Source organism: Stegodyphus dumicola, chromosome 5 (genome assembly GCF_044657685.1).
Source record: "Stegodyphus dumicola isolate Sdum_Otavi_A_Nest chromosome 5, ASM4465768v1".
NCBI classification, from domain to species: domain Eukaryota; kingdom Metazoa; phylum Arthropoda; class Arachnida; order Araneae; family Eresidae; genus Stegodyphus; species Stegodyphus dumicola.
In genome coordinates, this window is record NC_140772.1 from 219,307,630 (window position 1) to 219,330,431 (window position 22,802).

The 22,802-nt window shown below is 31.2% G+C and overlaps 1 protein-coding gene and 1 long non-coding RNA gene across 5 annotated transcripts in view; one reads left to right on the forward strand and one right to left on the reverse strand.

The window, feature by feature from the left end:
• LOC118184672 (phosphoserine phosphatase-like) overlaps positions 1-22,802 on the reverse strand; it is a 75,261-nt gene that overhangs the window by 21,851 nt on the left and 30,608 nt on the right. For 2 of the 4 annotated variants that reach the window (XM_085817671.1, XM_035354378.2), the window contains exons 2-3: positions 10,664-10,878; positions 4,641-4,775 (exon numbers count right to left, since the gene is read on the reverse strand). In XM_085817671.1, the coding sequence (XP_085673797.1) occupies positions 4,641-4,775; positions 10,664-10,812 (284 nt within the window). In that variant the 5' untranslated portion in view covers positions 10,813-10,878. Of the gene's footprint in view, positions 1-4,640; positions 4,776-10,663; positions 10,879-12,807; positions 12,952-18,851; positions 18,871-22,802 lie in introns of those variants that run through there. The other 2 variants (XM_035354377.2, XM_035354376.2) reach the window with 2 other exon arrangements.
• The window catches only part of LOC146997412 (uncharacterized), a 47,307-nt gene continuing 43,433 nt past the window's right edge, over positions 18,929-22,802 (forward strand). The window contains exon 1 of the long non-coding RNA XR_015041415.1: positions 18,929-19,101. This is a non-coding gene — a long non-coding RNA (uncharacterized LOC146997412). The remainder of the gene's footprint in view (positions 19,102-22,802) is intronic.

The following is a 22,802-nucleotide window of genomic DNA, read 5'->3' on the forward strand; positions in this document are numbered from 1 at the left end:
TATATGATAGTACCGGTAATTCGGAAAACTTTTAAACAAGGTGTCTGATTCAGAACTATTTCTCAAGTAATCAATTTGTTACAGTTAATTGTGACACTATGGTGCTAACAAAAATTCAGATATCAACTGCAGATACAGTGCAATATGCACAGGACTTGCAATGGTGTGACAATCTTCTCTTGGAATGGTAACCATCTCTATTTGACTGAGAGTGAGCAACCTGATCCCGGCCCTCTTCAGACAGTACCTTCCCATGAACACGGCTGCCAGTGCACACACAGTGGGTACATCTCTGTTAAGTCTTTTCGTGAAATGAAAATCCATCTTTGCGTAGTACATGGCCTCGTTCATGTTTAGTAAGCTATTGATACAACCTCCTTTTGTCTCTTTAAAACCATTCTCAACTCAAATCTTGCTCACAATACCCAATCTGGAAGTTCAATAAAGCATACAAAATTTACATGCGTGTTTAAAGCAAATGTGACTTGCATGTTCATAGTGGCAATACTAGCACTACACTTATTCATCGAGCACAAAATTTGAATAAATGTCATCTTTCTGATGTGCAAACACACCTCTCAAATTTTATTTATAAAACACAATTCCTTCTTTATGTTGAATTTAATCTTCCAGCAGTATATTTTGGCTGATTCCACCCCAATTTTCCCAATTTCAGGTTTGCTGTTTACATACAGTACAACTTTACTACAAAAAGCTTACACTTTTTAAAAGGCATGGCAATAATAACAACTTGAATGAACAAGAAGACAATGCTCTTATTATTACTGCTTTACACAAATTATTTGTTTGTTTCCACTTGACAGAAATTGGAAACCAGTACATTTATTTAAGCTTGTTATAATATGTTTCTGAGATAATGGTTAATTATAAGCAATGAAAGCATAAAAGTGTAAAAAAAAATTCAAAAATATGTATTCAGCATCAGATATTATTACAAAATGATTTAAAATTTAGTTGGCCAAAAGTTTTTTAAAACCAGTAAAATTTTGAACATTTCAGAACAATTAAAAAAAGTTCTTTTAATAATTTAAGAATGTATATTTTCAACAAATAACAAAACTGTTGGATATTAAACTATCTCTCAATAAACTATTTAAGCTATTAATAAACATTACCAAACACACCAATCATCAATAAACTATTATACAATTTAATGAAACTTTATTCAGATTATTGTAACTTCAGAAAGCAATCTGCACTTTTTTTAAAGAAAAAAAGAAAAATATTCTTTCAATGAATTAAAAACCATATTGTAAGATTTATTAAGAGAGGAAAATAATTTACATTGGTGGTTATCACATTTGATAAAATTCTCACTATAAAATAATAAAAAATCAAACTGTGGTATTAACAAAACAATGCTCAAGTAACTAATAATAAAAATGATGAGATAACTCTGAAAAATTTTATTTTCTGAAAATTTTGCAAATTTTTCTGAAAAATTTTAATACCCTTCTTTTCAAAGCAATGCTTTATTTAAAAAAAATTTTTAATATATAATTTCCTTTAAATTTTAAAAAGCAATTCTTAAAAGTCAATAAAGAATTACTTCATCATATTGTCTTTCAAAGCAAACCAGAACAGCCAAAAAATTATATTTAAAGTGCATTTTATTAATACAGTCAAAAGTCGTTAATTCGGACACCCATAATCCGGACCTCAAAGCTAAAAACTTTCTGCTCATGCGCCGCGGTGGCACATGCGCACAGGCGTTTTACGCGTGCGCGTAAGACCTTGACTACTGCACATATGCGTGTGCGCAACTGCAGAATACATTTTCGCGTGCGTGTTTAATGTATAACGGATGGTGTAAGCTAAAATTATCTAATTATCTATTTCAGTTAATGTTAATGATTGCATTGTTCCTTAATCTTCAAATTGGATCCTGCTTATTATTTTTAGCAGACTGTAAGAGCAATTTTATAAAAGTAAACTTGAACTTTCGATTATGTCAAATAGAATTTCCGATGCTGGAACTTCCAAAGGATCTACAAAACGAAAGTATGTTTTGATGTCCAACAAACAAAAAGTGGAATTGCTGCAAAAAATGGATAAAGACATGAAGAATGTGACAGAAAGGTTAGTGAAAACGAAAAAATCTCGATTGACAAGTTAGTCGGTATTCTCGGCACAGCAATTAACGGGACCTGAACAGCGGAACTTTGTAACTGAACAAGAAATTATGTCTTTTTATAGAATTAAAGAGAAAGTATTATCACATAAAATGAAGCAACTTAAACAACTTAGATTGAGAGAAATGTTTAATAAAGTAAACAAATAAATATTAAGCTTTTTTTTTTTGTAAATTTTGATACCCTTTAGATCATAATTGTTCTTTATTTCATAAATTACGGTTTCATATTTTAATTTTAGAATTTCTGCATGCCATCTTATGAAATTTAAACTGATGATCTATAATCCGGAAAAATCGATAATCCGGAATCGCCGAAGACCCGACGAGTCCAGATTAACGACTTTTGACTGTATAAACAATCTAAAGATGAATAAAAATGATATTGTAAGCATATAATTTTATTATCATAATAATATATCTATGTAATCTCTATCTTTTTTAATAATTACAATATTTAATTTAATACCTAAATTAATAATTAAAACTTGCACTTTAAATTTCTAAAGAATGTTCTTGTTATATACAGTCAAAAGTCTTTAATCCGGACGTCCATAATCCAGAATGATCTATAATCCGGACCTCAAAGCTACAAACTTTCTGCGCATGCGTCAACACATACCTTAACGCATGCACATATGCGTCTATGCATGTGCATAATACGTTTACACATGCATATTTTATGTATAACGGATGGTATAAGCTAAGCTAAAATTATCTAATTATCTATTTCAGTTAATGTTGCAAATAGTGTTGCTCCTTAATCTTCTAATTGAATTTGGCTTATTATTTTTTGCAGACTGTTAGAGCAATTTTATAAAAGTAAGCTTGAACTTTCGATTATGTCAAAAAGAATTTCTGATTCTGGAGTTACCAAAGGATTTACAAAGCAAAAGCATGTTTCGATGTCCATCAAACAAAAAGTGGAATTGCTGCAAAAAATGGATAAAGGCATATCCTTTGATTCTCTAACCATTCCGAAATATGTTTATCAATTTCACGCTGCTCTGCAGGGGAGGGGGGGAACGATGCTGCGCGCAATGAACTGGAAGTTGATCTGTCAGCAATATCCTAATCTTCAGAGCATATGTTTTTATTTTATTCGGCTTATAATTCCTTACTAAATGTAGTATTTCATCTCGATGTACTCCGTCTTTGATATGATTTAAATCAAATTCCTCGTCATTATAAATATCACGAATACAAATCAAATAGTTTTCTGGTTGCAATTTTCTAATTTCGACTATGCGTAATGTATGCTTTACGTATGCGCACGTTGAAAGAAATGTTTAATAAAGTAAACAAATAAATATTAAGCTTTTTTTTTGTAAATTTTGATACCCTTTAGATCATAATTGCTCTTTATTTCATAAATTATGGTTTCATATTTTTAATTTAATAATTTCTGCATGCCATCTTACCAGATTTAAACTGATGATCTATAATCCGGAAAAACCGATAATCAGGAATCGCCGAGTCTGGATTAAAGACTTTTGACTGTACTGATAATGTTTGCTGACTTAATATAGAGAGTTTGATAATCTTTTTTAAAAAAATTGCCAAAAATCACCAACTTGTGCCTGATTAATAACTTTTACCTAAAAACTTTAAGTAAATATGAACTCAAACTTGAACCAATCATTGTGACAGAAGTTTGAAAGGTACAGAACCCTCTTTATTTAGATAAACCAACAATTACAAATAAACATTCAAAAAGTTTAATGAGAGCTTAAGCCCCGAGATTATCTGACAAATTCATTAAAACTTCATCTCATATCCTTCTTAATAAAAACTAAATCAGATTATCAAAGATTAATCAGGATTATGTAAAACCAAGGTGTAGAGCTTATGTGTATGTTATGACAGCAAGCTTATTAATATAACTTTTACCAAAAGCTGAAGTAAATATGAACTCAAAGTTGAGCCAACAGTTCTGATAAAATCTGAAAAGAGCAGAAACCTTTTTATTTAGTTAGATAATCCAACAGTCACAAGATACTGATATAGCATATAAAAAGCTTAAGCCTGGAGAACATTTGACAAACAAATTCATTAGAATTTTCACCTTATAATCTTCTTCATAAAAACTAAACCAGACTATGAAGGATTAGTGAGGATAATATAAAAGCAAGGTGATGAACTTATGAGTGTATCAGGACATCATACTTATTCATTACTGCACTTATTCATACTAAATTACACTATTTGATGACAGTTTTTGCATATCAAAAATGGCTGAAAGAGAAAGTATATAAGTGCCTTAAAGACCTTATATTTTATCCAATTACATAACTTGCTGGTTAAGAGAGATAATAAATAATGATTCAACACTGCATTCACCGCATGAATCTTTAATTATAGCAGATAAATTACATTTGTATATGAAAACAATGATGCTCCTTCAAGATGCTATCAAATTATGAAAGGGCTTGAGAATTAAAAAAACTACAGATTTAAATACTTTTTTTTTAATTAAAAGATTACTCACTCAACACCAGGAGTCAGATGAGGTGGATGTTTTAATAAATAGCTGTTCAACATAGAAACAGTTGGCTGAATTAACTCCAGGCGTTTTGCTAATGCTTCACGAAAGGTCATCCCTCCTCGCATGGCTTTTAATGTCCTGAATGAAAAGAAAACTTTAAAAAAAGTAATAAAATTTTTATCAAATACATATTGAAAAGGAGAGATTGATAATACTGTAGATGTATAAAATTGTCTTCTACCATGGCACACCCAAAAATAAGCACTTTTTTCAGCAGACATATATGATTTTCTCAATAATGTAATACAGAAGCTAATCTGATTTTATGCCTAAATAGTTTCAGGGTCAATTTATATTTTATGGTAAATTATATATCATTATTCACTTTTAATTTATGCCATACATAAATACATATATATGTGATAAAAACAAACTTAGATGTAATGACGATGAGCAGAATTTTGATGGCGTAGAAGTGTTGATCCATAATGAATAGGAAATTGGAGGTGAAGGCAGATTACATCTTCATTTTGTATTTTAGCATCATGCTGCGGCTCTTACATAATTCTGGTGATGTAAATGGAACTAAAACGCAAGCAGCCAATAGTAATTTTATAGCAATATTGACTATCCAGTCAAAACTAACTCAGTCTGATTTAAGATCTCATGCTGAACATAATGTACTTGCTTTCTACGCTTTGGCCTAGCTGGACTGCAATCTGTCAAAAATGTACGCTCTTTGGAATAGGCACATTTAATTTGCCAACTTGTTTGTGGCTGCAACATGATGCTAAAATAAAAAATGAAGATTTAATCTGCCTTTACCTCCAATTTTCTATTCATTATAGATCAACACTTTTACGCCATCAAAATTCTGCTCATCGTCATTACTTCTAAGTTTGTTTTTATCACAACAGAGTACTTGTCTAGGGGAAAGATCCTGAAATTGTGGAAGGTTAATCAGAGGTTGCTTGTTTGCATAGAGCAAAGCCATAGTATTTTTATATTTTACATATATATATGCCAAATTCATATCCATTATGTGTTTCAAAACATATAAATTTTTTAAAATGCTCAGATTTGTCAAAAAACTTGTTAAGTATGTAATTTCTTTAATAACTTCTAAAATTAATATGAAGTAATTACTAAGGACATAGCACCTGAAAAAATGCACAGATTTTTCTGGATGCTGATTGAAGACATAAAGAAAATATGATTCTTTTCCATTAAAGCCAAACCAAATAGTATTTTTTTTTTTTTTTTTTTTTTTTTTTTTGGTGGCAAAAATCTTAACAGCTTAATCTTCATGGCAAAAATATTAAAGTTTTTAGAAACTTGAGATACTTTGGGGTTGTAACTGACAATACACTCACTTGGATGCCACATTTATAGGAGGTCAAGGGAGAACTTCACAGCATATTTCATTCCATAGTCAGGACAGCAGCACCAACATGGGGAATTTCTCTGAAGATGCTTAAGATGTGGTACTCCACAGTTGCTGAGCATATTGCACTGCATAGGGCTTCCATGTGGAGCATTACAATCACTTCTAAAATGGAGAATCTGTTATGCTCAGCACAAAGAACATTCCTCCTTAGCATTTCCCAAGGATTTAAAACCTTGCCTACTAATGCACTAAATGTGATTTCAGGACTGCCAGCTCTGCTTCTCTTAGCTCAGTGTAAGAGTGCAATAGTGTGTGAGCTCCGACTCAAACAGACAACAAGTTTGTGGGATAGAACTTATGTGTATATACTGACTATAAGCAGAGAGATCCCGAGCCACCATGTCACACAGCCGAATTCAATATTTTGATTAAGTTACCAACGTGGTTCAAAGCCACTGCAATCTACACCAATGGGTCCAAAGAAGACTGTGGCACTGGTAGTGGTTATTGCGTTCTACATAAGAATCAGATCTTAAAGACCAGGGAAAGTAAGCTTAGGCACCACAACTCAGTTTTAATGCAATCAGGCTGAACCGACTGCATTAAAAGCTGCAATTAACTATTCCAGTATTTATTCAGACTTAGCCTCTAGCCTTCAGGCAATCCAAGGCACATGCAGTAAAAATCCACTTGTCAAGGCCATACAAAAACTATTAATAAAGACACCAAAATACTATAGGCCCAAACTTCAGTAGGTACCTGCTCACACCAGAATACTGGATAATGAAACTGCAGATGCAACAGCCAAAAGATCAGTAAATGACCCCCCATTTTTGCACACTTGATGTGTCTCTCCCGGGCTCGTTCTTAAAAGCTGAGCTAGAGAGAGAGTCATTGAAGCATTGGCAACATCTGTGGGAGATAGAGACTACTGGCAGAAGAGTTTACAGATTTTTCCAAAAAGTCTGTCAGCTTCTAAGAAGTGGCTCGCCTCACTTTACCCGGTTTCTAACCAGGCAAGGTCCATCATGACTTATCTGCATCACTTGAGACGAAGCAAAACAACCAGTGCTCATGCGGGATGACAGGAGATCTGGATCACTATGTGTTTGTTTGCAGAGAGACTGCTGAACATCATCTTACACAGCCAGGAGCAGACCATATCCATTCATGGGCCGAAACTACTTCAAAAAATCGCTATGCACTGAAACGCATATGAAGCTACTTCAAAAAATCGCTATGCACTGAAACACATATGTGATTGAATTAATATTGCACGTAATATCTCAGATAGGCTGAAGTAATTCCCAGCTGTTATCCTCGTCACCAACACAGCACCCCTATGTTCTGTATTTGTAGTTAATTATTTTTTTTTTTTTAAGTTAGCTTTTTCTGTTAATACTTGTTTCCTTGAATTATATATTTTGCCTTATTTTATGTACTATTTTTACTCTTTGATCAGTCCCTCTGTTAATTGCTCATATTCATAATTAATGCACTATTCAGCTGATTATAACTCAGTTATACCTGTATTTGATAATCCACAGGACTCATTTATTGTTCACATTGTGGATGCCTGTTGTAACCATCTATCTATAACTCTGTAAATGTGAAACTGAAATTGTTCTTCTCACCCACAAAGCACCCTTTTTCTATCACTGCAACACTGACTCCCCCAACATTTGTCTGCACAGTCCCCAGCACTCATCTTGAGCACAATATGCACCAAAGTGTGTTATGTGGACCAAGTTAATTTCGCCAGCGGGGCTATCTGGCTGACATCCTAACTGCCCTAGTGGATTGACTGCATCACTATCGTGGAAAGTAAGAAAATGTTTTTTTGTAACCATTTATCTATCTATATATTTTTAGTCTGGGCATATTTTCTAGGTGCTAAATGTTGCCAGTTTGGTTTGACTTCATTCCTGCAATAATTATTTTTCTACCATGACACATAGCCAATTTTTTATTAATATTTTTTATTACAATTAATTTTATTACTTGGGGAAAGTAAATATTTCACAATAAATTCTTCTAATCATTTTGTTAATCCAGACACTAGGTGTCATGCCCAATCTGTTGAGCACTTGAAGGATATGGCAAAATAGTGCAATAAATGCCAAAGAGGCCCTGCCCACAACATTTAGATTCTGATTTAACAGGATTTATGTAATTCTGACTTAACAGGTCACATGCATTCTAAAGGAGAAATGGTATGCTGAATGCCATGTTTTAATTTTTGCCTGCTGTCAAGGTCATTTTTAATTTTATGGTAGCTGTTTAGTTTTATGATTCTTTTTTAGTACAATTAGTTTTACCATTAATGTTTATTTTAGGTTATGTGTATTTTATTTAGTCATTAAGAAATAATAAATACAACTTTTTTTTTTTTTTTTTCCTGTATTTATTTTCTATTACTACTTTTCTTAGAAAGAGTTCTCAATATGAAACAGCAAAAATCAAGGGAAAATATTATCAACAGAAATAAAATAAAAAGAAAAGGAAATGTGAGAAGAAGTTTGGGAGCATGTATAATACTGAGCCAAAAGCATAAAGAAAGAAATAAGCCAAAATAAACTATATGGCATAGAAAATGATGGCTTTAATGAAAAAGCACCTAACATGCTTCCACATTTAGGAAATATAATTTTATTCTGAAAATATCAGGATACCATTCTAAACACTTTTATATGATATAAAAATAAATACATGCATTTTAAATTACTCCTTTTACTGCTTAACATTTTTGTGTATGATGTAAATACATAAAATTTTAAAAACGGAGACTTCAGATGATGGATAGTCAAATGATGAGCTCAAGTAAAAATTAGATAAAGCTGGTTCACATTGTATAACCCCTGGTAGTATAATGACCCATCTAATATAACAACTAATACACATTAAACATTATTTGATATAACATTAGATAATCCCTAATGATCTTTTATAATCATATATCCCATTAGCTACAACAACCATCTGATGCAGCATTCCCATTTACTGTATCCTAGGCAATATGTAAGGGTCCTCGTTACAATGCAAGTCAACTATAATTATGTTACAGCAAAAGTTAACAATAGTATTAGGCAACTCAAAACATCAAGAAATAATATTTCTGCTATTTTCAATATTTAATATTTTTCCTTTAAATCAGTGCTGAACAGATAATTTTATTACCTTATATTTTTCACATAAAAGGTTGTAATTAATTCTCTAACCATGTTTATAATAATTCTTTTTATCCAATCTTCCCTCCAATTCCATATTTAAACAGATCACTTGTGTGGCCTCTCTAACGTTTAAGGAAAAAAAAAAAAATTTCCAATACCATTAAGATCAGCATTTCCTACCTTTAAGCTTAAATGATAAAGCTTTTTTGTTGCTTAAAAATGCAGCTTAAAGCAATAATATTTAGTTATTCAATGATATTGAAATTTTATGCTTTCATAACTAACATGTAAGCTCTTCTGTTACTCATAACCATTGAGGAGATGACAGAATTTAGATAGTTACATATAATTTTATGAAATGAGTTTTAAAAAATTGAAATAATACTTGGCATACTTAGTGATTCTCATACATCAACAGCAAGTCCGAAAAACAAATCTTATAATAAACAGTATAATCTTGATATTACACAAAATTCACACTATAAATTGGATATATATTTTTCTAAATATTATTTAATAATCTGATTAAGATTTTATCATGTCCAGATAAAAAAATTTACATCCTGGTTAAAATATGTGCAAAAACAAAATTTTGAGAAATGATGATTTTACAGACAGTTTTGTAATAAAAGATGGATGCCTAAAATCTAATGTCTCTATGATTAAGATGAAAAAAGTTAGCAATTTAATAAAATTAATATTTCAAGACTTTAACTAAATACTTACCATTTAATAATTACAAGATAAGATTCCTTTAATCATTATTTACAAAAGATATTTATTATCATTAATAACATTGAAAAATTAAATATTTTTATAGATCCTTTGTTTTCACAATGCAAACCAGGAGCCTATTATCACGATACTTTTGTAAAATAAATGATACCAGAAATATGTTTAACTTTTTTTTTTTTTTTTTTTTTTTTTCAGTTCTCTTTATTACCATTTGTAAATATCTTTATTTTAAGCTTATTTAGCTAAAGTGATTTATTTTTTTAAATGCTTATTAAGACAGTTAAGAGTGAAAATATAAATACCAAAGTACAGTTAAACAAAATATACTGCTTTAACTACTGAGTGCTCATACTTTTAGTCACAATATTTACTTATTTAAATATGCACCCTAGATATGAATATATAGGCACTATATGACTATATAATTATAATGTCATCTGTCCTTATCAATAAGACAAGATATGCTACTAACTGTTTTAGTTCAAAATACTGAAATTATTTGCATGCGAATTACTATTAAACAAGAACGAAGACTTTGAGGAAAATTTATAATTAAAGAACAGGTTTTGACTTTTAGTTATTTCAATAATATTCATTTGTTATTGCAGAAGTTCATTATGATGTTAAATAAAAACAACACAGTGATTTTCTTCTGTTAATAAGTGTTAAATTATATGCAGTTTAAGAATAAGTACTAAAACTGTTTAATAAAGTTTTGCTTTCAGGAAACATACAAATCAGTAACTTCCTTGTCTTTTCCTGCAAATTTTGCCAATTCATCAATAGCTTCATCCATGCAAACTGTGGAATCGACATCAAAGCAAACTGCATCTGCTGCTCGCCACAGTGCTTTCATCAACATCTCTGAATGTGAATGTGACATGCTGGATTTCAGATTTGAAATTTTTATCAACAACCAAATTTAACAGGAGAATTTTGACATGGAATGCTAAAAAGAACAGAAGTTTAATCAGAACAGTATCAGAAAAAAATTAAAGTTTATTAAAAAAAACGGTACTTTTCCGTTTTGCCGGCGCAGGCGTTTAAGTCGCCAATAACGGTACAACTAATGCTGAACGTAATATCCTCACTGGTAACCTTTTACGCCTCATTTTCAAAACAATTCGCAGCCATTTCTTTTCAGATTTATTGTTTCTTTCAATACTGGCATACAATTACATACAATTTTTACCAGATAGTTCAATTTTATGCCCTAAGGTCATTCGTGGTAATTAGTCAATTAGGATGCAATCACGCAGCTCGCCCGAAGGCAAAAATACAGAAAAGACAAAGTCAAGGGTTAAATTCATCAATTCTAATGAAAATGCACTAGCGAAGTAAAGCACTGCGGTTTTACAAAATTTCTGAGTAAATTATTCGTACGAACTGAAATAATTCTTGCATTTAAACTTGTATTCCAAATTAAGATTCAACTTTAAATTAATGTAGATAATTACTGAGAGAATTATATATTTTTGTAGCGTAGATGAGATCACTTGGAGTCACGTGCTAGGAAAGGTGAAACAGTATGTTGAATAATGAAAGCATAGTAAATTCCTTAATTAATGTCTTTTCACAAGTTTATTGTCTTTATTTATTAATTTTTTTCAAAATTTTAAATGATATTAAAATGTTTATCCCTTCAAAATAAAAAAAGTCTTAGAACTAACATTTGTTAAACATTTCTTATGTGATACAGTATGTTGTCGCCAATAAAGTGTGCTTGGCGAGATTTGCACCGGCGAAATGGAAAAGTACCAAAAAACTTTAAACTTTTTTTAAAAGGAAAGAAAGAAAATAAGAAACTGATTGTAGTGAAAATTATAAATTCATACATATACAGATGAATACTAAATTCTAATAATAAGTTAACAATATTTGGTTTAAAATATTCAAGTAATATGCAGCATCAAAAAAATTAAATTACCATAGCAAATGCAAAAAAGAATTATACCAATAACTTAATAAATAACATTGGTTCTTAAGATACATTCTTCCCAAAAAATATACATAAAAAAAAAAAATTCTTCTATATATTTACATGTAATTAAAGATACATACATAAATGAAATCTGCTGTCTCTCTCCTGCAATCTTTTTTTCTTTTTTAATCTACTAAAAATGTATTTTTCTTAACGAATATTATTTTGATTTTCTTTCATGGATGAGTGCATTCACTGTAGGCATTATGGCATTCTTTAAAGGTGTGATACAGGAAAATATATTTGAAATAGTTATATATTTAGCGAGTAATTGTTAAATAATTTAAGAATATAAAAAATTTTTAAAACCAATAACTATGAAATTTTTAATAGTTCAATTATTATAAAATAAAATTAAAATACTATCGAAAACATACCAAATTCATACAAATGCTCGATCTAGGTCATTAATGTCTACATGTAGAATAAAAAAAAATCTATAATTATTGCTTGTTTAAATAACCTGTTTCCTTTTTTAGACTCACTGTAAATGTTATTTTTAATGGTAAAATAAAGTTTTATGGAAGGGGGGAACTAAAATTATGTTACGCTTTATTAAACAACTCAGTTACATATGGGAAAAAAAAAAAAATATGGGAAAAAAGTTAAAACACAATTAACCACCCAAGTTTTTAACAAAATTTTAATTTTATTTATATGTTATACCTATCAAACTACCAATCATTTAGAAATTATGAATACTAAGTTGAACAATTAAGAAAACTGAATCTACAATTTTCATTTTTGCGCTCTTTTCTACCTCTACACCACCGCTGATATTATGACGTAAGAAATAACTGTTAGAACTCTGACACGTTGACACATATATCATCAGAAGGCTACGTAAGCGATACTCTAGATTAGATGAAAGGAAGTGTGTAGCTCAAAAAATTTAACCTTTGCTGTCGATTTCACAGATTTGCAGTCGATTTAGAAGATTTCGCGAGTAGATAAAAACAGCAGACACTTCAAACTAAACTCATAAACATGTCTTGATGTTGCCATATGAAAGCGCTAAATTTAAAAATAAAACAGAATCCACTAGATTACGTGATTCCAGGAAAACAGAAATTCTTATCATAACAACTATCTCTCTGCTTCTCAGAGTAACACGTGTAGATGTCACTATTTTTTTCTTCAAACGAATATAGGGTCAATGAACAGCTAACGTTCAGCAGCTGCAAGATTTCAGCAGTTCTGCTCAGCAGCTGCTGACTTTAGTCAGCTTTTATTAATCCTTTGAACAGCTATTGCTCATAGAAAATAAATACATAAGAATGTAATAAAGCAAGCTAGTTACTTTTTTTTAATGACGAGTCCTAGCCATTTTAGACTGCAGGCCAGCTATTGATCAGCTGATAATTTCAGAACATAATTAAAAATTTAATTTGCTCCTATAAAAAGGGCTATAGCGTCCTTTGAAATGCTATGAGTGTTTTTTGTGACCATAATCAAATAATGAATAGTGAAGTGATTCTGAATGTGTAATGGGTCCTGGCTTTCGTAACAATAGTAGTTGCTTTTAGGAGTGTTTTCTAAAAAAAACTTTTGTTAAGTTACAGAATTTTTGCTTATATATGCAGCTGTTTCACAATGGTGTTTATCGCTTCATAATCTGTAATAAAATCAATTTAAGCTTCCCGGAACATCTGGGTTTCATTGTTGCATGCTTTCGGATTAAGGCTTTATTTTCTTTCAAAACGCACTAAGACTCGAATTGACAAGGCTGGATTAAGACTTATAGAAGCATTTAGTAGTTACAAGATTTTGATGCCCCCACTTAAATTCTAGCACACTTTTATTCCCCATTCCTTCTCTCTCGGTCTTCGTTTACCTGTTGCATATATTCCATGATAAAATCGGCAATAGGAAACGTTTGGGGTATCCACTTTCCTGATTCCTATGGACATTTTTATGGTGCCCTTTTTCCTTGATGTCCTAAACATGTGTTTATTTTGCTTAATGATTAATCCAGCTCTGAGAAAGACATTCTAAAGGAAACCGGTTCATATTCATGTTACAGATGGAGAATACCACGTAAACATCTATGCAGCTAGCTTTTTTCTAAAGGATTTATACCTCGATCAAACAACCAGTGTGCAGAGGCTTTAATCTGCCGCTGGCGGAAGAAACTATGTACTCAATTATATCTGCTTGCTAATGTATTTTCCACGCAAACGTTGAGGAAACTGGTATATTCCATTTGATTACAAATTTGGGCATTTACTTAGCATGAAGTAAATTGACTCTCTTTAAATACATAAAGGTGTTGCGATATTTTTTCAAATGCTTAATTACTGGATATCATCTAAATTGTCCTTCCAGAATCTTTTTTTAAAATTATTAACAGTAATGCTATATTTTATTTTTTTTCCCACCGCACCCTCACATTTATAAAGGATACGTAAGGGATAAATATATTTAAATGTTTGGCGACACGGGCTATTTCACTGCCCGTATTACTGCACAGAAGGTCATTTTTACCATTATGTCACATTATGCTTTTTCTTTCCTCTGTTGTTGCTAATGCTCACCTGTCTGACTTAAGTCAGCCCAAGCTCACGAAATTCCTCGTGGCAAGGAGCGCTAGATTACGCCTGCCGTTGGCAACAGCCTTTAGCACCTTTCAAGAGACAGTGCGATTTAGCTCAGCTCCGTCCCCAATTTGATGGAGAGCACCCCGGGGCGGGTCCACTCCTCTTCCCTTTCCACCAACCTCTCGAGAGAACCTTCCGCTCGCCGCATATTTAGAGTGCTCCCATGCCACATGGACACTATACATTTACAAACATGTATGCTTTCTTTGGGGTTCAAGCCCGGGCCCTTCGGCACGATAGTCAACAACGCTAACCACTTGTTCTAAATTAGATAAAACTACTCCCCCGCTTTCTTTTAATATCAGACTTTATGATTTGCTCTCTAGTTTTTTTTTTTTTTTTTTTTTTTTTTTTTCTTGATCTTTTATATAAACCTTTGTTTTGGCACCTAAGATGGATTTTTCGTTTCGAGAGCAGAAAGACATAGCAGTGCATACCAAAACATCAGTCCTTTGTTTGGCTGAGTAAATGTGAGCCTTTTGCGACTAAGTACGCACTGAAGAATATATATATATATTTTCCACAAACAGTAACAAGAGGTTTAATGTTATGAAGATTTTATGACTGATATTCTATCCATTTCACAAATTAAACTTTCCTTATATTTATTTAGAACCTATAGTTAAGCGCATTTTGAAATGATTGGGATTCTATGTTGATGTTAGAAACGTCTTTTATTGATTACAGTAATGATGTTCATTAATTAACAGTTGGATACGTTATAAATTACATAAGTTTTTTTTTAATTATGTCGCTTAGCTGTATTATTAAAAACAAAATAACGCTCTAAGTTATTAGAAAGTGATGTGATTTAAATTGGCTTTAAACCGCTAAGTATTTCAATCAAAGAATGATTAAATTTGGAACATAGATTAGAGATTAGAGATTTTGGCATTCAGCTAAGGAAACACGGGTTGTCATGTTGCACTTTGCAAACTAGCTATTTGCGAGGTCTGTGGTAGATATGTTAAAGATGTTATGTATGGCAAGTCACGTGTACATTGTAAGTCTTGTGTACATAGTAAAATAAGGGTCCAAAAATTTAAGGAACTCTCTGGAACCTTTCTAGCAACAAAAATATTAATTAAAAATTCTTTAAGTATTAAGAAGTATTTAACTTGAATAAAAAATGTTATTCTTTGCCGAAAAAAAAAAGCTCTGATATTTTTTCTAAGCCACGAGGATGATAAAAGTAAGGTCGTTTTGCTCAATTTAACTCAATGGAAAGATTTACCAAAGCACAGGGATGAAAAGTGAATGGTACCGTAAAATACGAATGCAAAAATTTCGGAAAACTACGTTAAACTTGTTTCTAACTTCAAAAATGACTTCTATGTTTAATTTCGTTTTTCTTCCCCCCACCCCCCAAAAAAATTAATATAGAATCTTCAGATTATAAATAATAAATGCTTTGTAAAATTTAGGAGATTCAATCAGTTTTAAAGATTTGAGAATGCTTTTGTAAACATTCTAAGATTCAAATAAAAACACTTATTATATTTCTTTTTTTAAAGAAAACTACAAAATAATTTATTTAAATGTAACTTTTTTCGTTTAGGTAGCACTAGTTCATTTAGATAGCATTAGTTTAGATAACACTAGAGTGATCTTCCTATCTGCCTAAAGAAGAATATTATCCAAATGACAATCCTTGAAAGGAAAGTAATCCAAATTTAACTCATATATGAGGAAGTTCGTAAAAATACCTATATACTAAATCCATTACTTCTAAAATCCAAAACCAGGATGAAATTGCCAATTTTTATTTCAATTTCGACTGACCCAGTGCCGAATAATATAAACAACTCCTTCAACTCATTCAGCCATCATTCGTTTAAAAAAAATATTGATATATGTAGTAAATAATATGAGAGAATAAAATGTAAGAAGTGGGGAGGAAAGGAAAGGAATACAAAATATAACAAACATCAGGCTAAAAAATGAAATGAAATTATTCAGTAATTCATTTTACACGTTAATTTTGTAATATAAAACACCTGTGGTCCTTTTTTTTATTTTTTTTTTAAATCTTTAGTCCAAACAGGCCTTAGCCGAGAAGGGATATTAATCTTGAAATGGCCTTTTGGGACGAATCTCTAAAAGCGTTGAATCACTTTTCAAATTGTTGCCACCAAATATTATCGCCCTGTATTATATTTAAAGAAATTAAATAATGAAGAATCTGCATAAATGCATGTATACTTCTGATATTTTGAAAAGCCAATGGTGCCTAGACCCATCAAATTTTGAATAACGTAGTCCTCCAGAGAAATATAGGCACTTGAATGCTCGAATTTTGAAGTTCGAATTTATTGTATTATCTATTTCATATTTTGCAAAACTAAGACATTCTTGATTAAAGAAACTCATTGGTTTCAATGCGAATAATGGCGAAACTAAAAGCATTTTATTCCGTGTTCGCAACATGGAATAAAACGCTTTTATCTCCAGCGAGCGAGACTGGAAATTCTAAAGATATGCGTTTTTCAAAATTTGTTAGCCCAAATGCTCTCAAAACATGCATTTGTGTGTAAATGAAAAGAAACGCCCCTTTTTGTGTAATATAAAATCTGAAAGATTTTTCAGATTTTTTTAGTCCAAAGGGGCTCAGATGGACTATTAATTTCGTGTTGGTTTTTTGCGTTGGTTCACTATAAATGTCAGTTCACTTTTCAAATTGTTGCCACCAAATATTAGAGTCCTGAATTACATTTAAATAAATAAAATAATGAGGAATAGGCATAAAAGTATGTATGTTTTTCGCATTGTGATTAAACAACGTTACCTACAGCCATCAAATTTCGAATAACATACGTTTCCACCCGAACATGGGCATCTGGAAGCCCAAATTCGGAATTTGTTTTATTGTCTATTGTAACCTTATTTTGTAAGCCTTAAATTAACAGTAACTTTAATTAACGAATTTTTCATTAACAAACTCAACGATTTCAAAGCGAGCAGTGGCTGTTAAGAAAATAAAAAATAATAATAAAAAAAAAGCATTCTTATCTTTTTATCTGTGCATCGGAAATTCTAATGATATGCTCATTTTAAAATTATTTTGCAATACTGCTTTTGAACTGAATTTCATGGTTTAAGTGCGATGACCATGATGTTTAATAAATAAAGTCAACGCACAAAACGTTAAAAAAAAATCACCCTTTGGGCATAATGTAAAATCTGAAAGCTTTCAAACTTTTTTTTTTTTTGTTTTTTTTTTTTTGTTTTGAACAATTGTAATATACAGGAACTCTTCGTTTTCATATCCTTCTTAAAATGCAATTCATAAAAGAGAAGCCCATCAAGTGTATAATTATAATAATTTTAGTTATACTTCCTATAAAGCATTCCCATAGCGACAACATATAGCCAGATAATCATTCAGATTCATTACTAAATGAATGATTTCATTTAGTTAGAAAAATTTGGACAAGTCTACTTTTTTTAATTATTTTTTTAAATGAAATTCGTAATTCTTTAAGCAGAATTTTGTAAAGGGCGATATTGTGGTATGATGATAGAATAACTGATAAAAACTGTTTTCTTTCTTTTTAGATCTTAAACGATAAATTCCTGAATATTATCAATTATTTAATGGTAAATATCTTTCTTATGATGAAAACATTTTGTTGCACCATAATTCTACGCAAATTTTTGACCTAATCTCTCATTCTCGAATAACCGGAGAAAGAAAATAAGATTTCATCAGCAATGGCATCAGATACAATAACTCATATCTTATGATAATTATGACAGATGAATTTACACTGTTGATCTTTAAGTGATGAATCTGATTTTGCTATTAAGAATAACAGATAAAATTCTCCGAAAACTTATAAGCAGCAGATACCGATTCCGTGAGACACATTCTTTACTTTTTATCTACAATTTTTCATTTGGTAAGCATCTTCAGCCTTCAAAGAGTAGTTAAGTAATGCATATGTTTCTAATCCCCCTTGTTACTGTACGATAAAACAGTTACAGGCGGGTCCGTAACAGATATTCAGTTAGCTGTAGTTTATGTTAATTGACAGAAAAATCTTAAAACATCTCAAGAAGAAACACTAACTGTAAAGGTTTCATGAATTTTCTTCACTTCTGTAAAACACCCGTATACAACAGGTAAAGTTCCACCTGGTGCTCATAATTGCAATTAAAATATTTACATAATAAAATTTCTTAAGGAAAAAACAAAAAATGCTTAAAAACACACAATATTTTTAACTTACTAGCTTTCGTACCGACTCGTATTTGTGTAAATTTATATACCTGTTCACCAAAATCAAAATCCTTTGCGCTTTTATTTCTAATATGCATAAAATAACACTCAGCTATTTTGCTTACCTATAGTTCTGATGCAATCAGCTCTATCATTGCAGAATCTAAATCTCAACACCTGCGAGATATCTTCCTAACGGCAAGTATGTAAGAAGATAACAAACAGTGCAGTTGCACCTGCTGAAAATAATATTTGAGAGGCTGGATGCAACCGAACAGTTCATAGCACTGTATGCCTGATGAGGTGCACATTATTTGAGCAGCAGCACCGGTCTATGAGCTACTTTCCGCAGTAGCGGGAAATTGTGTACATTAAGTAGGACACACTCAACCTTATTATTATTTTTTTTTAATGATTGGTGTTGCTTATTAATTGTTTATATATGCTTATTGATGCTTTATTTTCAGAAAAGGGTAAGTGAACAAGGAAAATCATTGCATAAAAGCGCAGAAGGTTAAATGATATGAAAGCTAAAAGTGAATCTGATTTAGAGAAACCTTAGTAAGAGACATTCATTTCCCAAATTCGTTATGAGAGAAATAAGAATTTTAGGGCTACTTCCACTGGAGTATTAACAAACATTGATTTAACAATAAAAAGACAGTAACTGAATTCTAATATTTTTATCATTCATTTTGACACGATGTTGTCTGCATCTAAGAAACTTCTTTTAAATGCAGACAGTTTCATAGCTTTGCCATCTAACTTAGCTAAGTCAGTGTATTCTGAGAAAGTTTGTCGGAGGAGGGGGGGAATCCGAAAGCTTCCAGATTTTATAGTATGCCCAAAGAAGCGTTTTTTTTTTTAACGTTTTGTGGTTATCTTTATTTATTCAACATCATGTTCTTCGCCCTTAAACCACATAAAATTGAATTTAACAGCAATATCACAAAATATTTAAAACACTAATACGGATAAATAATGGATAATAACTTTTCATTTATCTACTTGTTTTGATCAGTTTATTGGTTAAAATTCTTACATGATTTTTGCCCTTTTAAAAGAACACCTATTTAATTTAAATCAGTAGTAGTAGTAAAAGAAATTACAAACTTTGAGCCATTTCCATTTTTAATTATCGGTTAATTTTATTTTATTTTATACAAGTAGGTATCAGAATCTCGATGCAGATTTCTGGCATCGATAATTATAAGCTACAGAAACATTTTCTCCCTTTTAAAACTTTTCTTAAGTTTAAATAAAAATCTTAATAATAAGTCTTTTTAGAAATTTTATAAACACCTATTACTAAATAACTGCGCTTAAGCCAAAACAGAGTTTATTTTTTAGAAATGAAGGAGCTAGATTTAATTTAAAGGTACTATTCGGTTTTGAGAGCCGTAAAAAATCGCCAAACTATTGTCGATGCCAATGCTGCCAAAAATAATTGCGGTAACCCTAATAATTGCAGCAAGAAAGGAAGTATAATAGTAAATAACTATCTAAGATGGATGTTTTAATTTAGATGAAAGGTTAATTTCATATAATACATTTTTATTATTATAATTTATATGAAAAAGGCTAAACATGACTGAATGGAAGCATAAGAGTAAATAACTATTTCAGATTATTATTATAATTTATGTAAAAATTGCTAAACATAACTGAATGGATGCCTGCATCGCTATTTCGCTACCGACTTATCGTTAAAGCAAAATTTCATCTGGTTGGTTGTTCAAACGTAATTTTCTATAATGAATGATGCCTTTTCTTTGAAAATATTCTCGGTAAAGTGCAGAATCGCTCACTTATTTGTTTGCCGCTTGTTACAAGGGTAAAAACAATTGGATTTTTGTCAATTTTCTATTACTTTTAAAAGAACACCTATTTAATTTTAATTATCGGTTTAAGTGAAAATAGGTCGGTGTGTACATAGATAATGTCAAGGGTGTGCGCAGTGCCATTTTTGTGCAATTCTAGGACCTTTTTCTTTTTAAGTGAAAATAGGTCGATGTGCACATGGATACCGAGTATGTGCAGTTCTTAAAACGCGTAAAGCAGTGGATGATTCTGCACTTTACCCAAAATTCTATTGCCGACTTTTCGTCATGGGCAATTGTTAAATCCATAGGATATCAAAAGAGGATTTTAAATCAAAAAAGTATTTAAAAATTAAACTAGTATTTCAATGGCGTCTTAAGAAATATAGACCTATATAAACTTACGCAATTTGAAATCAGCGCGTACGCTAGATTTGGCGCCTGTTAAATGGGCGCGTTTGCTAGATTTGGCGCTTTTGCGCGTACATTTTCGCTGCAATTTTTTTACGGCTCTCAAAACAGAATAGTACCAATTTAAATAATGTTTGAAAGTGATTAAAATAAATGTTATTTATATTATTACATGATTTTTTTTCCTTTTAAAAGAACACATATTTAATTTAAAACAGCAGCAGTAGTAAAAGAAATTACAAACTTTGAGCTACTTCCATTTTTAATTATCGGTTAATAATAATCTTTCTTATATTTGCAGCAGCAAAAATATTAAAATTAAAGCCAAAAAATATGAATAAAATCATAATAAAAAAATCGGAAAGCCTTCAGATTTTATATTAGGCCCAAACGGCCTTTTATTTTAATTCACAGACGCATATGCGTTTCGAGAGCATTTCGGCTAACGCCACACTGTGATAAAAACATATCTTTAGAAATTTCCGATAGACAGTTTCGCGCGCTCGAGATAAAAATGTTTTATTCAATACTGTGCTGCCACTGCGCGCTTTGAAATGGTTCAGTTTTTTAATAAAAAATTCATTAACGTTTTATGAAATATAAAACAGACAATAAAACAAATTCCAATGTCGGGCTTCCACGTGCTCATGTTCGAGTGGAGGACTATGTTATTCAGAATTTGATGATTCTATGTATCGTTGCTTTCTCACAATGCGAGAGGCATGCATACATTCCAGCAAATTCATTAACGTTTTATGAAATATAAAACAGACAATAAAACAAATTCCAATGTCGGGCTTCCACGTGCTCATGTTCGAGTGGAGGACTATGTTATTCAGAATTTGATGACTCTATGTACCGTTGCTTACTCACAATGCGAGAGGCATGCATACATTCCAGCAAATTCTTCATTATTTAGTTTCTTTAATATAATACAGGACAATAATATCTGGTGGCGACAATCTGAAAAGTGATTCAGACATTTAAAGTGATTCAACGCAAAATACCGTTTTGAAACTAATAACACCTGTGGGCTAAAGTCCATTTTAGACTAATAAGACAGTTCGTAAAAATTCTTGCCCACTAGCGGCTGAGCGGTAAAGTCATTGCACACTGGTAGTTCGGTCCGAGGTTCGAATACCGCGAACAGGTTGGCTGCATGGGCGTTTTCGTGGTTTTCCCCATGCGTAACGTGTATACGAGCCAGTTTCCCTTAGAAAGTCCTCCACGAAGGCATCCCTCCTCTTAGGCAGATAGCCCTCGAGGCTTTGCCATACACACACACATAAAAATTCTTTTAGTCTAAGGCAGTATTTTATACAAGTTTTTTTTTTGGAGGGTGGGGAGAAGGAGGATTTTTCGTAAAGAAGCATGAATTTCGTACAGAAATTACAAAAAAACCTACCATTAAAACCATTGTACATAATTTCTCGATTTAAGCATCTTAATGTTAGATTTAGTGATACAAAAAAAGTGAGAAATTCAAACATTACGCAGCTAAAATAAAACTCTTCTCCTTCACTGAAGTTCGCAATATGTGGCGTTAGATTTTATAACTTTTATAAATTACAGCAACGGAGCAAATATTCATAAAAATATCAGTTAGATATACTGTAAATTATTTAAGTTAAACCTATCACAAATTATACCAATTAGACGCATTACTAAAAATAAAATACAGACAAACTATTGAAAAATACGTTTACTATTTTAAGCAACTATAATTATAATTTGCAAATTAAAGAACTTATCAAATCGAAAGCAAAGTTCTGAAAAATATTTACTGATCCTTCTGCATGGAAGTTAAATTAAAAATCTCAAGTCTCTTAGAATGATAACATTTAC